Source organism: Aedes albopictus, chromosome 3 (assembly GCF_035046485.1).
Source record: "Aedes albopictus strain Foshan chromosome 3, AalbF5, whole genome shotgun sequence".
Classification (NCBI taxonomy): domain Eukaryota; kingdom Metazoa; phylum Arthropoda; class Insecta; order Diptera; family Culicidae; genus Aedes; species Aedes albopictus.
The window spans coordinates 53,922,370-53,939,630 of record NC_085138.1 but is presented as its reverse complement, the minus strand read 5'-3'; the positions used below and the strand labels follow the sequence as shown (position 1 = coordinate 53,939,630).

General features: G+C 39.5%; 1 protein-coding gene across 1 annotated transcript in view; it reads right to left on the bottom strand.

The window, feature by feature from the left end:
* Positions 1-17,261, bottom strand: part of LOC109411327 (dipeptidase 1) — a 911,905-nt gene that overhangs the window by 44,506 nt on the left and 850,138 nt on the right. Inside the window, exons 7-8 of the mRNA XM_029870619.2 lie at positions 11,010-11,142; positions 10,523-10,920 (exon numbers count right to left, since the gene is read on the bottom strand). Of these exons, the coding sequence (XP_029726479.1) occupies positions 10,523-10,920; positions 11,010-11,142 (531 nt within the window). The remainder of the gene's footprint in view (positions 1-10,522; positions 10,921-11,009; positions 11,143-17,261) is intronic.

The window sequence follows — 17,261 nt, the reverse complement described above, 5'->3', positions numbered from 1 at the left end:
CAACCCCAAAATCTAGTTTGCGGGAAATTCGTCATGCACTCTAAAAAAACACGCAACCAAAAATGTTCAAAGTGCCGTAACTTTCTTGTACATTTTTTTACCACTATAAAAACTTTACAGATGATAGCTAACAGAATGAACTTTATTCTCACAAAAAACACGAAGGTAAAAAAATAGCTTTTTGAGATATTTAATTTTTAAAAACAAAATTCAGTTTTTTTCAGAAGAAAAACTAAATAAATTTTTCAATGTGTATTTTTCTGAGAGCCGCCATACAACTTTGCTGAAGACACCTTTCCGATCGAACAAGCCGTTTCCGTGTTATAATTTTTTATTTGCTTGTGTTACATTTTTTCATAGGCCCTAATTGAAAGTTAGTCGAGACAAAATATGAACTTTTGATATAAAAATATGGTTTCTCACATGAAAAGGAATAGTATACAAAAATATCAAGTAGATTAAAAACGTCGGTTAAAATGGATTCGTGCTGGTCCGTGGAAAGCCTCTAATGTGCCATAGCTGTTCTCGATGGATTGTATCATACGGCGATTTGAAATCAATGAACAAGTGATGTGTGGGCACGTTGCATTCGCGGCATTTCTGCAACACCTGGTGGATGACAAACATCTAGTCCGTTGTAGCGCGTTCACCCATGAATCCAGCCTGGTATTGCCCGACGAACTCTCTTTCAATCGGTGATAGACGGCGGTTTAAAATTTGTGAGAGAGTACCTTGTAGGCAGCACTCAGAAGTGTGATCGCGAGGTAGTTCCCGCAATCCAATTTGTCCATGCCTCCGGTAATAGTTCCTCCTCCCAAATCTTGGTAATGACCCAGTGTAGTGCTCTCACCAGTGTTTCTCCACCGTATTTTAGAAGCTCGCTTGGTAGTTGATGTGCTCCAGCGGCTTTGTGGTTTTTCAACCAGCCAACCTCCTCCTAAATTTCTTGGAGGTCAGGAGCCGGAAGTTTTTCGTAGTGTGCACATACTCAGGGTCGTGCAATTTCGAAAGGAAAACATGACGTACGACGACTGTAGCAAATCGTTTCCCATGCGAACGGACTGCTGTGATGCTTCATCTCTCACACAGCAACACACTCGTTCGTTGCTGCTACAGAAACAAGTGTGTATGAAACATGGGATGATACACTTGGATTTTCGTTTCATTTATGAGTCATTGAAATACTTCAACATGCTAAAAACACTATTTAAACCACATTTTTAAATAGTGGTGCACGCCAATAGAATGATAATTATGTTTTATGAAAGAGGATAACAAATTCGACCACTTAAATCCAATTAACCGGCGCCTGTAACCATTGAGAGACTAGCGCGCACCAGTGAGACACTAATGCTCTGACGGGTGAAGCACAAGCAATGCGACCGGGTGGGAGACTACCGAGTGCTACGATGAGTGGAAAAGTTTTTTTTAACGACCGAGTCATTAGAAAAATGTATGAAACACTTGAAGTGACTCATTCAAATGTTGCATGAAAGTGTATCATTGAAACGAAATTGTACGCCCCTGCACATACTCCTAGATATGTTACCACGCCACCTTCAGTACTTGCAACGTCGCCATTGAGGTGCTCATCGTAATGCTGCCGCCACCTCTCGACCACCTCACGCTCGCTCGTGATAATATTCCCTCGGCACATGTCGGCTAGTGGCAAAAAGCCTCTGCGTAAGCGGTTCAGCTTCTCGTAGAACTTCCGTGTGTCCTTATCGCGGTACAATTCTACCATCGCTTCGTGATCTCGTTCTTCCTACTGAGGCTTCTTCCTCCGGAAGACTGAGTTCTGTCTGTTCCACGCCTGTCTGTAACGTGCCTCATTCGCTCTCGTACGGTGTTGCAGCATTCTCGCCCATGCTGCATTCTTCTCGTTTTTCAACTGTTCACACTCGCCGCCGTACCAGTCGTTTCTGTGATTCGGAGTCACGAAGCCTAGTGCTGTAGCCGAGGTACTACCTATGACGGATCCCTCCAGTCATCTTCAAGTGTAGCTGCGCTACGCTGCTGTTCCGTTATTGGTAGGGTCACTGCCTGCTGCTCCGCCTAGTCTTGAGCCAGTTTTACGTTATGCAGCTGCTCGATGTTGAGCCGCAGCTTTCGACTTCGATGCGTGGTAATAACTGTCCAAAGTTTTGAGCGCATGCATACAGCGACTAAGTAGTCATCCGAATCTATATTCTCACTGCGCTATGTGCGAACATTGGTTATATCCGAGAAGAATTCACCGTCAATAAGAACGTGGTCGATTAAGTTCTCTGTTTGATGGTCGGGTCTCCAGGTGGTTTTGAGGATATCTTTGCGGGGGAACAAAATACTTCGAACTACCATACCACGAGAGGTTACAAAGTTTACGATTACCGGTCTATACATTTCCTCCCTTGCTACCTGCGTGTTCATGTCACCAACAACGATTTTCACGTCACGCGGCGAGCAACCATCGTATGTTTGCTCTAACTGCGCGTAGAACGCTTCTTTCTCGTCATCAGGTCTCCCATCATGTGGGCAGTGGACTTTGATGATGCTGTAGTTGAAGAAACGCCCCACAACTCTCAACATGCACATCCTTGTGTTGATCGGCTGCCACTCGATCACACATTGTCGCATCTTGCCCAGCACTATAAATCCTGTTCCCATTTCATTGGTGGTGCCACAGCTTCGGTAGAAGGTAGCCGCTCGATGCCCGCTTTTCCACACTTTCTGTCCAGCAACGCCACGATGTCGAAGTTGCGGGGTTGTAATTTGTCGGAGATTATCCTGTCACACCCTCCAAAACAAGTGACTTACAATTCCATGTTCCAAGTTTCCAATCGTAGTCCAATTTTCGTCGCTTGGATCTTTGCCGATTGTATCGAGTCGTATTTTTTTTTTCAATGTTATTCGCAATGAGGATTTTTACGGTTGGCTTATCGGGCCTATGCTAACACTCCTGTTTTGCTGGAGGGCCGTCGTGCCAGTTCTGTTCAACGTCCCAACCAACACTGGGACGACCACGCTGATGAGGCTACTACCTTAGATCTAGCTGGGCTTGATGCAGCATTTCTCACTCAGCCGCTGGACGCCATAACAGACACTCGGGTCATACTTCCTCAATCTAGCTCAAGTCAAAAGGACAACAGTGCCCAGGCTGCACTACCAGCTAAGCACACAACTCTTAGCTGGCGGTCATCGTGTCATCGCTTGATCCGTGGAAGTATGAGGTAGGAACTTGTGAGGACCAGAGCTGTTTTGAACGCTCTCCTTATCGACTCACCGGTTTTCAGCCCTGGAATTCTCCCAGATGTTGGGGAAATCCTGGAAGAATAACTTGGATAAATGTCTGAAAAATTCCTGGAAAAATCCCAGGAATAGCTTATAAAGGAATCTTGGATAGAGTTTCTGGAAAACCTTAGATGGATTCCGGAAAAAGTATCTCGAAGAAATCCTAGAAGGAAAAGTATCGTAAAGAAATCCATAAAAGAACTTCTGAAAGAGAACTTCCCTGAATAAAAAATCTGATATAATCTTAGTAGAAAATATTGGATGTTTCCGAAAAAAAAAACATCAGAGTAAATAGTCAAGTAATCCTTGAAGAAGGTTCCGGAATCCCGGTCACATTTAATGGAGGATCTTGAAGAAAGTTCATGCTCGAATTTCAGAAAGACTGCCTGGATGAATCCCAGAAAGCAATCTTGGAAAAATCCATACAAAAACACCTTGATAAATACCAGAAGGATTTCTTGGAGAAGTTCTACGAGTTGAAACAAGAGGACTCCCAGAAGAATTGAAAGGTTTTTTGGGCTGTCATTGCACAATGGTCCACCAACCAGATTTACGAGGAAAGATTCATGCAGCGCCTTCAAATGAATTTTAAGACAAATATAGTCTTCTACGCGAAAATGTGCGTTTTCGAAAGCTATAAAAGTGGTTCTTTGACGACTTTGATGAGAAAATTGAAACACAAAAGTTAGAGCGATAAAACCATTTGTTCTAGCGTCACCCTATGAAAACTATGGGAAAATGCTCAAAATTTGGGCAAAGTTTTTTCGCTTTATCTGTTTTATTTCAATTTTTTCATCAAAGTCGTCAAACAACCACTTTTAGAGCTTCCAAAAACGCACATTTTCGTGCGCTGAGAATATTGCTACGTCATCCCGTTCAAAAGATATTGATGATTTTCTAGAAAAAATAGGCACTTTTCAAGTATTTTTTACTTGAATTACAAAAATAACACCTCTCTAATTTTTTTATATGTTTTATAACAATATTTCTTCTTTTGAATTTCGGAGAAAGATAGTTTTTATCTTTGCCCCAACCCGTAATATCACCTTTTGAATTAACTATGATTTTTAAAGAAAAACATTCATAACTTTTGAACCAAAAGAGATAACGATCGTCTCAGCGCACGAAACGACGCGTTTTCAAATGCTCTACAAGTGTTTCTTGGGCGACTTTGATGAGAAATTGAAACTGAAAAAGTTAAAGCCAGAAAACCTGTTTTTCTTGAATCACCCTAAGCTAATTCAGAAATATATCTCTAGATCGGTCAATTTGAAAGCTACAAAAAACTGTCCTCAGCAAACTTGCTCAAAATTGATAGGTCTCCAACTTTTCCGAAGAATGTATATAGTTATTCTTGCAAATAACAAAGGTTGGTTTCCAATTTCTGTGAAAACATGGACCACCCTAATTTTCATGTACATTGGAAAGAGGGCCTTATTATTTTTTTTTATTCTTAATCACTTAACCTAATTTACAGCTCTTTTGTCCACTCGGGTACTACGTGAGCGATTCCAATTGGACGCTGCACTTCTACTTTGTACAGCGCCTAAATGTATTCTATTATATTCTACTGTATTGAACTGGTTGCCTTTGTGCTTCTTTCATTCTTCCTGTCCATGGTAGAATGATGAGCACGATGATGCTGATGTGTGGCTGCTGTTCCTTTTCCAGTCCGATTGGGGGTCCATTATGAGTTGCGGTTCGCCGATATCCAAATTCCGGGTCCGTTAGAGCTATATGCTCCGAAGAGGGTCAGGTGCCAGCTGCTCTCGGGGGGAAGAGCAGCTGACGAAAAATTGCAAGTGCCGGGGCTGGGTTCGAACCCATGACCATCCGCTTATGAAGCGAACGTGTGGACCACTACGCCACGGGCCCCGACATAGCCTTATTATTAGCAACAACTTTGTAGAAGACCATATTTGTCTACGCGCGTGGGACAGTTCCACCAAAGGAAGGTGGACCCATAGGTTGACACCGAGGGTAGATAGTTGGATTAATAGGCGCCATGGGGAAGTTACATTCCACCTGACACAGGTCCTTACAGGTCATGGTTGCTTCCGACAGTATCTACACCGTTTCGGGCATGCGGATTCTCCCGAATGCCCAGTGTGCAATGGTTTAGAGGAAACGGCGGAACACGTTTTGTTCGTGTGCCCGCGTTTTCGCACAATGCGTGACCGCATGCTTGCCACATGCGGGGAGGACACAACTCCGGACAACTTGGTCCAGAGAATGTGTAGGGATGAGATTAGCTGGAATGCCGTTTCAACGGCTATCACCCATATCGTCTGGGAGCTACAGAGGAGGTGGCGCGTGGACTCGGAGAATGGCTAGTCCAGATGCAGTACAAGAGGTGGTCCAGGGGTTCGAAGTCGGCTTCGTAGGTCATACCGGTGCCCTGCGGTCGAGATCGACCCTTACAGCGATTAAGTGGCCGCGGAGAGGAAGTCCCGGTAGCGGTGCTGTCGTGGCGTCAGTCTACTGGGTTGGATCTGAGCCCGCGGTTGGAAAGGGGTCCCCGGCAAGGGTCGGGGTAGGTGAGACCCTGCTGTCTGCAACCTACGGGTGCATCTGATAGGGCCTGAAGGGAAGTGATACCCTTCCTTACGGGCAGGTCAGATCGGGTTGCACGTGGGCATCAGTTCTTGATGTCCGCTCAGCAGTAGGGCGCGGGCGGGGTTGACCCTGCCCGCCTTCCGAGGACAAAGGGAGTGGCGAGGACCACTCGGGAAACTGGCTAAGCGCCAGCATGCTATCGTGATGGACTCTCCAGAGCGAGTCATCGATGTTCGTTGCTGCTAGGCTACGGCAGCTAACCTTGAGGGTGCGATATGCACTAGCCCCTCTCTGAAGCAATACCTTCTTGGTGGTTCCGGAGAGACGTAGGGTTTGGCGACCATAGGAATGTGTTTTAGTGGGTCGAGGAGAGAGTAGTCCTGGCTTCTACCGGCAATGTAGAAGACGGCCTTAACCCCACACTACCCTAACCTTCCTGTTAGGGTGTCTGATGAGCAGATTTATCCCCCTATGGTTTAGAAGGAAAAAAAAAAAAGACCATATTTGTCTAAAAATTCATTTGAAGGCGCTGCATGCATCTTTCCTCGTAAATCTGGTTCGTGGACCACTGTGCTTTGCATGAATGTGTATATTGTGAGCCCCTGGGAAATCGAGAAAAGTTTTCGACCAGAACGGGAATCGAACCCGTCTTCTCCGGATCCAAAGAATTATCCACAATGTTAACCGGAGACCCTTCCTCTTCTCTTGGCGCTTGCTTCTCACCTGCTCTATGAGCACTTCTACAGCTATTGACTGAGAGCTTCCTCTGTTAATGACCGATATTGTGTGGCAGGTACGAAGATACTATATACCCAAGGAATTCAAGGAAATTTCTATTATGAAAAGTTCTTGGACAGACTGGGAATCGAGCCCGTCGTACTCAGCATCGCCATGCTGTTTACGCCTTTACAGCAGTGGCTATATAGACCCCCTGTTAGCGACGTCCCATACACTAGACGCCCCTCCGCCTTTTTCAAAATAGAGAAAAACCCCTCCCTTGCCGCCTTTTCTGTGCACGGGCTTGACCCACTCTACCGATATACCCCCCGGATAAAAACTAACCATAAGGTGTTAGAGAAAACCATTCCTGAACCATACAGTGTACCAGCTACAATGAAATGAATTGTAATGGAATGGATCGCTAAAAGCTTTGTATATTGTAGCTACTATACATTTACATCCGATCTTTATGTAACAATATATTATACTGTTTTTTCTTACGTTTGAACCATCATTTTCCAAAATATTATTTTTCCGTGCATTTTTAATTTTTTATTCAGTTTTAGATTTTTTCGTGCTTTGTTTTGTTGATGTTCGTGACTTTTTCGATGCAAAGGAAAGGAAAGAGAAAAAAGTGAATGAGTTGAAACATCAATTTAAAATCAATAAAATGTTTAAATAAGTAGTAAACCAGGTGTTCTAAGGACTGCAGATCCAAGAGATATGGCGGGCAAGGTAGGTAGAGTGCGATGAGAGGAATACGTATGTAGGTTAACCCGGAAAGACGCAGGTCAGATTATTGTAAATCAGTGGATGAGTTCAATACTATTCTTTCTGTATTTGCATTTAGGGGAGTTTTCTCCCCTTCTCTCATGTGAACTTGCCTTTTTCCACAACCGAATCAAATGCGATTGACGAAATTTATCTTTGACGAAGAATCATCTTTAACTTATGGACGGGACACTGAAATGACTTCTAATATAGGTTCGCCTGCGGGTTTGCTTTTTAACCTAACTTAAATTTGAATTGAACTTCACAGTTTTCTCATGAATTGTAATGCATTTAAAACTTTAGTCAAACTCGAGCCTCAATATTGCAATAATGAGTAAGCACGCTGTAATGACACTTATGTATGTACCTCGTCACCCACTTCATGCAATAACATTAGTGGTCTAATAACACAGCGCAACATTTTTTTGTCTCAAGAGCAAACTTATGTGTCTCCGAAGGATTTTGGGCCGCTGAATCCGAATCCGGGCTCAGATTTGCTCCAACACGTCACAATTTTGAGCTATACCTCAATTTATAGGGCAAAATATGCGATTTTGGGCTTTTTTGACTGCAAACCATTAAGCTTGGAAATATTTTTTTTTAAGCAATCAAAAGGTTAGTTGGTCAATTAACATCTAAATTAACGACTCATGCAAAATATTTCGTTTTACTTAATCAAATTTTATAGATTTAAGCATTTTATTGTAGTATGAAAACTTGCATGCAACTTTTGGAGGGTGACTTGTATGGGAAATATCGTACCTAACATAAATCGCTTAAAACTATCAAATTCGATTTGGTAAAACGAAATATTTGGAATGAGTCGTTAATTTAGGTGTTAATTGATCAACTAGCCTTTTGATTGCTCAAACAAATATTTCCAAGCTTAATAGCTTGCAGTCAAAAAAGCCCAAAATCCGCATATTTTGCCCTATAAATTGAGGTATAGCTCAAAATTGTGACGTGTTAGAGCAAATCTGAGCCCGGATTCGGATTCAGCGGCCCAAAATCCTTCGGAGACACATAAGTTTGCTCTTGAGACAGACAAAAAGTTTTTTTTTGTTACGCTGTGTAACACTTAGCGCGCTCGGCATAGTTCCATCATGCCGCTCAAAGTGTTGCCACAAATAATGCTTAGTTTGCAAAACCCGGTTATCTGGCAGGTGGGGCATGGGAGCCTAAGCTTCAACTGTTAATGCAATTAGAGACTACTCAGACTTAGACGTGGGCGATCCTATATATGAAGGGTTGTCCAAGACGCTCTGGAGAATTACCAAAGCGCATTCTAATAATGTTGAACTTGATAGGTTCTAATCCGCACTATCAAAGATAGTTCTATTTAACATTATTTTCAAGTCAGTTTGGCTAGAAAGCCTAAGATGCCATTAACAGGAGGAAAATGACAAGACAATATAACATGATATGGTATATGTAATGTAAAACAATACAACATAAAAAAGAACCATTTCAAAACCATTTGATTAAATGTATAGCCAGTAATGAAATTACAATTAATAACAACATATTTACGGTTCATTTTATTGTTTGAAATCATATATGTACCATATACGTGGGCTTCGTGGCCGTGCGGTTAGCGATGGCAGTCGTCTAGGCGTATCGTAAGCCTCGGAGTGAGGGCTCGATTCCCACTCCAGTCGGTGGAAACTTTTCGTCAAACGAAAAATACATCACTGGGCCACTGGGTGTTCTGTGTTGTCCGTTGTCTAGTGTAAGTAATGGGCAGCCTATTTATTGCACCCATAAACAAACAGAAACGCTCCATAGAAAATCAAAAAGCGCTCCATAGACAAAAAACATATGTTCCATGAAAATGTACAATGTTACCCATAAATAATTGAAAACGTCCCATACTTTATAGAAAATGTACCGGTAAAACATAAAATTTTCTCATTAAAAGTGCAATTTTGTACCAATAAATAATACTGAAATGCTCCATACTAAAACACAAATGCTCCATAATAAAATGCAAATGTTCCATGGAAAATAATATTGTACCCATAGTAAATTGATATATTGCTCCATAGAAAAATTAAATTGCTCCATAAAAAGTTGAAATTGCACCATAGAAAATAGATAAATGCTCCATAAGTATTATCAAATTGCACCATACAAAATATGAATTGCTCCATGAAAAATTGAAAATTCTCCATAGATAGCATATTGTCGTAATTTAAATTCGGCAGTGGTGAACTGCTTTACGTAGCACTACTTTAGTGGTGCAGATGTTTAAAGTTATGGAGAATTTTCAATTTTTTATGGAGCAAATCATATTTTATATGGTGCGTTTGTTGATACTTATGGAGCATTAATCTATTTTCTATGGTGCAATTTCAATTTTTTATGGTGCAATTTAATTTTTCTATGGAGCAATATTCAATTTACTATGGGTACAATTTTAATTTTCTATGGAGCATTTGCATTTTATTATGGAGCATTTGTGTTTTAGTATGGAGCATTTCAGTATTATTTATTGGTACAAAATTGCACTTTTAATGAGAAAATTTCATGTTTCACCGATACACTTTCTATAAAGTATGGAACGTTTTCAATTATGTATGGGTAACATTGCACATTTTCATGGAACATATGTTCATTCTTTAGGGAGCGCTTTTTGATTTTCTATGGAGCATTTGTAATTTGTTATGGTCGCAATAACATTGTGTCGTAAGTAATGTGTTCAGTCTGTGCAGCCTCTGGCTGAAGACGGTGTAAATTGTATTTTTTTACAATGAACGGTATATGAAAACCCATGTAGAACAATTCATTTACAATAAAATGTATGGTTTTGCAAAAACATATACATGGAGAAAAACTTTTTTTTTGTATTGTTACGATACTTAACAACCCGTATAATATATTGTAAAAATCCTATTTACTATTCACTGTATGGTGTCTACATTACATCTTATTGTTTATGTATTTTTATTTTTACAGTGGTGTCTATTGTAAAAATATGGTTCTAAATAGTACTGTTACAATACAACGTTCGGTTTTTGTACTTTATTTTTTATTCGAGCCTTAGCACCCATGATTCCACTTATGAAATGGTTTCTATTTGTGCATCCCCAACCCAGTACTTAATTGGTGATTTGGGTGTTGATTAAGGTTTTCTAATAATAAAAGTCCAATCAAGAGAGGAAGAGAAGACATTACCCCCCAATGTGTTCATGTTTACAATACTCACCAATCGTTTCAGCACGTGGTCCGGCACGTTTCGGGAGCTATTGCAAATAGCGTGGGCCGACGAGTGGGAAAAGATGACCGGTGCCTTCGAGGTGGCCAGTGCGTCCAGCATCGTCGGAACGGAAACGTGCGACAAATCGACGATCATCCCCAGCCGATTCATCTCAGTGACCACCAGGGTACCGAAGTGCGACAGGCCCCCAATGTGGGGGACCTGACCCGGTTCATCAACTTTGCAGCAATCGGCCCACGGTGTGTTGCAAGTGTGCGTTAGAGTCAGATAACGTGCACCCAACTGGTAGAAGGTTCGCAGCACCCCCAGACTGGTCCCTATCGAATGGCCGCCCTCGATGCCTATCAGGCTGGCCAACTTGCCGGAACGATGGCTCTCCTCGATGCCTGCGGGAAACAGATTTGTTTGATGTCGGTGTGTGTGTGCCGTCCGGAGTCGGACAAAGAAAATTTAATTAAATTTTCGGAAAACTCACCGTCTGCTGTCGTCACCAGAGCCATGTGCTGCGGGTAGAGATTCACTAATCTGCGTATTAAGTCTATCTGTTCTAATGTTAATTGCACCGCATCGAGATGCTGCGAGGAGCAAGGCGCATATGCTGACCAAAACTGAAATGAGAAATCAGAAGCAGACGGAAGACATTATAAGTTGCGTAACGAGGGCAAGTTATCTCTGGCGTACGACGGTCGGTGGTGCTATTGAAATCACGGACCACTCGTAAATACCGCATTGCACCGTTGCGTTGCGACCGCCGTACCGTCAACGAGACCCCACTGACTGGATATAAAAGAGATGATGGTGTGATTTACGCGCCATCAGTTGGACGCTGGATGTCCCTTTTGTTCCCCGGGGTATCCTAGCAGACGGCACGGCGTGGCGTTGACGATTCAGATGAACACATCACAAGGAAGGACAAACGTCGACGTGGCCGGTTGGCCTCCAGCGGTGAAGATTTTATTCAAAGAGCATCATAAAACAAATAAAGTGGCAATAACAAAGTGATTCGCTGCGCACCATGGATCGTTGGATAGTGTCCCTATTGTAGACAAGGTGCGAGAGAAGCATCAATTCTCGCTAATGTTCCGTGGGAGAAACACAAAACAACAGGATAGGGAAAATGGAGATGGTTCAAGTGTTAGACTGGACACCCTTGATGTGGTTTTCTATGTTGTGGAGCTTCTTCTTCCTGCTATTTTTCAGTCAAGTCCTTCCAGTCAGTTAGGAAGTACAAGAAAGATTAGGGCACAGAGAAACATACGTAACACAACAGAGAAACAGACGAAACACTTAGAACAAATTTCATTGAAAAACATCGTTACGAAATCACAACCGCTCAATGCTAGTCGTCCTGTAAACTAGGTGGCTCTAGTGAGCAAACGTCAAACAGGAGCAAAAACAATACCAGCGCCGCGAGTGGTCAATTGACCAACTACCGAATATTTAAATCAACCGTTAAAAAGGTAATCGTTGGGAAGCGAGTAGAATGTGACGTTTGTTTCTCTGTGATTGTTGTTGCTACTGGAGACCAGGAGCATTCTGCGTTTCCACAACCAGGACTGACGTGAGTCGATGATGCGATCCTTGGAGAGTGGATATATGTAGGTAGAGGACTGTAGGTGATAGACTGTGTGTTGATTAGTGGGGTCTCCTATTAGACGCTGCCATCCACTTTACGCTTACTGCGATTTCCAGGCTGTCTTCTAACCAATTTACTCTGAAGGAGGAGCAGCACAGTTCGCTTGGTTGCATAACTTGTAGGCGTTATATGATAGATTGACACTGTGCTGTGAAAGTAGTAAGGAAGGAAAACGGCTTTTCTAACCCATGGTTATGAACTTATGATTATTCATGAGTAGTGTATGTAGAGAAGAGAAGGAGAGAAAGTGGATAGATATATAGATATAATCTTGGAGGAAATACACGGAACAGCGATTGAATCCATGAAACAACCCAGGACTTCTACATACGAATCAGAAACGATAGCCACTAGACCACCAAGCCCGTGAGTCGAATCTATATGCGTAACTTGGAGTTTGTCCATAAACTACGGGGGAGCGGGTCTTGCTAAAGTCTACGGCCCAAACAAATTTCAACATGTTGTATGGGCGAAAGTTTTTGAGAGGGGGGGGGGGTCTGAAAATGCCAAAATTAAGTTTACATACTTAATTCATGGACAGTAGGCCGTTCCTTATTTTGCAAAAAATGGAAATGTAAGAAGTTCCTTATTGGAAAATGGTTCGTATCTCAAAGCTAAGTACAATTTTAGACAACTTTGGGCCCCTTTAGGGACCACTTATCCTTGAGATACGGACTTCAAATTTTGACACAAGCATTCCTTAGCTAAAACGACCATTTTTCAACAACAAACTTTTAACATTTCAATTGTTTTTTTTTTTTTTAATAAGGTACGGCCTAAAGGACAATGCCCCGTGTGTTTGAATGAATGAGCTTCATGCTTGCTCAGCTTCATGTAACTGTGTACTGTCAAGTGGCCTTGAACACCAATGTTCAATGTTTTTGAAAGAATCTCCAAGAACTCCTTTGAGTATAGGTTTCAGTTTCAGGCATTCATTTAAACATTTCATTAATTTTTTTCTGGAATTTTCTGAAATAATATTTCGGGAAATTTAACTTGGATTAGTTAAGAAATTCCTGCATAAACTTCTTCGAAATTCCTTTTTGACCCCTTTGGAAATTCTTTGAGAGATGCCTCCAAAAGTTATTCGAAAGATTTATTTAGAAAGCCATCCATGAATACATTCAGAAATTTCTACATGGGTTCCAGTAACGAAATCTCCATGAATTTCTTAAGAAACTTTTCCGGCGATTTCTATAGAAATCTACCATGGAGGTTATAAGAAATTTCGCCAGGAATGCCTTCGGAGATTTCTCTAAGAATTCTTTCTGGAACTTTTTCAGGGTTTCGTTTAGTAAGGTAATAGTTTGTTTCTAAACATTTTTTCAAAGTTATGTAGAGATTTTTCCTGAAATTAATTTAAGAACTCTACTATAAAGTCTTTCTTGGATTTCTCCTGAAATTCCTCCATGGATCTCTGAGAAACTTCTCAGAGATTTCCATTCAGGAAGTCTTACATGGAATCCTTTTGAAGTTCTTTTGAAATATTCCATGGATTCCTTAAGAAATACCAAAAAAAAATCTACAAGAATTTCACTAGAAAAGCGTCTGTGAGTTTCTTCAGAAGATCCTTCATAGATTTTTTTTTTCAGAAATCCGTACAAGAATTCGTGCAGGAAATCATCCTCGGATTTCTTCAGAAAATCTTAAGTTCAGAATTTCTGAAAAAATTGCTTTCAGTATTAATTTTGAGAATTAGAAATTTCTCTGGAGATTCCTTCGCAAATTATTTTAGAGATAATTCAATAAATTTGTCCAAAGATTCCTTTAAGACACGTTCTATATTTTTTTTTCAAAATTGTTTCATGGATTCCCTCAGAAATTTAGTCTTAAAATCCAACAAGGTTTCTTTCAGAAAAGCCTTCAGTGGTTTCTTAAGAAGTAATTTTCGAGAAACTTCTCCAGCACTTTCTTCAAATCATCTTTAACGAATTTCCAAAAAAAAAAATCTATTGAGAACTTTTTTGGGAAGATTTCCATTTGTTCCTCCTAAAATTCCACTAGAGATTACTGTTGAAACTCTACTAGAAATTCGTCTAAAAATCTTCCTAAGTTTCACCAAGATTCCTTCATTAACGCTTTCGAAGAAAATCTTCCTGAGACTTTTTTAAAAATTCTTACTAGTATTTCTTCAATAAATCCACCAAAGATTTATTCAGAAATTACTTTACAAATTCTAATAAAAAATGCTTGGAATCATCCATAAAATACTGCAGAATTTCCTCCAGAGATTCTTGGATTATTACTTTCACTGATTCAGGCAGGAATTCCTTCCAGGATCCTCCATGTAATTCCCCAGTAATTTCTTCGATATTTCTTCTTCAAATTCCTTCCGAATTTTTCAAGGATTTTTTTTCGGAAATAGTTCCCTTGAATTCCCTTGAACATCTCAAGAGTTTTTTAGGAATATTTAATGAAGCTAAATCCAGGTTTTTCCAGGAATCTCTGTAGGAACTCTTTTAGAAATACGAACATAGATTTCACATTAGAATATATTCAGGATATTCTCCTCAAGTTTTATCAATAGATTATTTCTTCAGGATTTTTTCTCAAAATTCGTCAATAAACTTTTGTAGAAATGCCACCAACAGTTTTTCACCAAGTGTCTACATGAAGTTCTATAGAAATTCCTCCTGGAATTCCTTCAAGAATTTGCCTGGTTTTTTAAGATATTTCTCCAGAGATTCATTCAAAAGTAATTCCTGAAATATCAATGAGTATTTCACTTGGGATTTCTTATGAATTTCCCTCAGAGATTTAAATCATAAATTCCTGCTCAGACTCGTTCTAAAACATTTCCAAACATTTCAGAAATTTCTTTACAGTTTTTCATAAGTTTTTCCAAGTAGTTTTTCTTTTTGAGAAATATCACTGTAGTGGAAAAAAAATTTATGAGGTTCCAACGGAAGTTCATCCAAGAGATCCAAGGGATTCTTTTTACAAATAGCTCACTAGGGGTTTCTTAAGAAATTCCTTCAGAGATTTTTATCGGAAATTCCTGCTTAGACTCGTTCTAAAACATTTCCGGGACTTTTTCAGAATTTCAGAAATTTCTTCAGATTTTTCATTAGTTTTTTCAAGGATTTTTTTTTTTAGAAAGATCTTTCAACTTGAAAACAATTGATGAGGTTCCAACGCCAATTCATCCAAGAGTACAAAGGGATTTTTTTTTAGAAATAGCTCATGCGGTTCCGTCAGAAATATCTTCTGGGATTCCATTAGGGGTTCCTGCAATAAATGTTTCAGATATACCTCCAGGATTTTTATCAGCAATTTTCCACAAATTGCGGAAATGATAATTGACAGAAATCCTGAATGAATCCATTCAGAGATATGACTTTAGAGCTTCCCAGAAACAGTTCTTGTAAATTTTATGGTGAGGTCCTTCAACAAAAGTCTCAAAAAAATTTAAGTAAGCTGTGGTTTAATGCCTGAGAGAATACCTGTAGAAAGTTTTAAGGAAGCCTCCTGAATTCCAAGAAAAAATGCTTGAAAAGATTCCTAAGTAATTCCTGAAGATAGTCGTAGATGAATTTCTGTAGATATCAATTTTTAATTTGTCTTCAAAAATTGCCGACAAAGGTACTTTTGAAAATTCTGAGGATTTTTTGATCTCATGAGATAATTATGGAGGATTTTTAGTTGGAAATTTCTAATACAATTTCCACACAAATATCTAGTACACAAAAATCTTCAAACTACTACCTGGAGAAATTTCTATAGGAAATCCAGCAGAATAAAATGCAGAGAACTACTGAAGAAGTTTCTGAAAATACGTTTAATGAATCATTGAAGAATACCAAGAACTGGAGAACCTTTTGCAAATTTTCATAGAAGATTTTTCTGACATTTTTTTCAATGCCAAGAAATGCATTGTTTTTTTTTGCAGGAATTGCTAAGAGAATCTTCGGAGTAATTTCCGAAGCATTACCGAAAAAATAACTTTGAAAGCTGTAGGAATACCTGAAGGGAACTTCTAGGGAAACCCTTGAACGACTTTCAGAAGAATTTGCAGAGCATTTTTTATTTTTAAAGAATTTCTGAATAAAAGTCTGAGAGAATTTTTGATTATAACCAAGATACACACTTAATACAGAAGAGTCACAGCAGTTCATATTTTTTTTGCGCAAAAGTCACTGAAGCAGTCACTGAGAAGTGCGCGGAACCTCTGGGAAAATCCCAACAATGAATTCTGAAAGAGTTCCTTGAAAAAATTCTGAATGTCAAATGGAAAACTCTTAAAGGTTTTCATAAGGACTGTTCAATTTATAAAACGGACAACTTTATAAGGCTATAAAAAGAAGACGCATAGTTCAAATTTAACCAACCTTGCTTCGTTATTCAGTACATCATCTGTCATTATAGTGATAATTTTTGAATCGAATAAAAATAGTTTTATTTTATAGAAAATCGGCCAGGTGTTAAATAGGGTGAATTTTTCGATTGCTGAAAATTGAAAATATATATAAAATTACTGTTCACATATGGTATATCGTTTTTAATACCTGAAAAGTATGTGCCATGCTGCAGCAGCATGAGTAATAAACATTCTGGCAAAATTTAAACTCAATCGGGAAATTCAGAGTTGAGATATTAAAGTCTCAAGTGAGATTCGATTTTTTCAATTAAATTCAATTGTAAAGCAAAAAGGGCATGAAAATATTAAATAATATTTTTTTTTATGCATCCAGTCGAAAGTGTGAATAATATGGTTTTAAATGCAGAAAACTGCTTCTTAATAGCATTGCTGGTTTGGTTACTGTGCGCTATTGCAGACACAGTAATCAAAACAGTTTCGTTCTTTGAAGGTTCTTACAAATAACAATGCAACCTAATGCAAATTTTGCATAACAATAATGTTGGAAATGAAAACTCCGATTATTATTAAATAAGGTGTACAATAACATAGGATCAACTTTGCTGAAAAAAAAATAATAACAAGATTCGCTAGAGTCGAAAATCTGCATCAATGGAGCAAAAAGTATGCAGTTTTTTAATATGGCCATCTTTATAAATTAAATTTTTGATGAAAAATGCAATAATAAGTAAATTTTTCTTCTGTATCATTCAGAGAGCAATAGTCTGCTACTC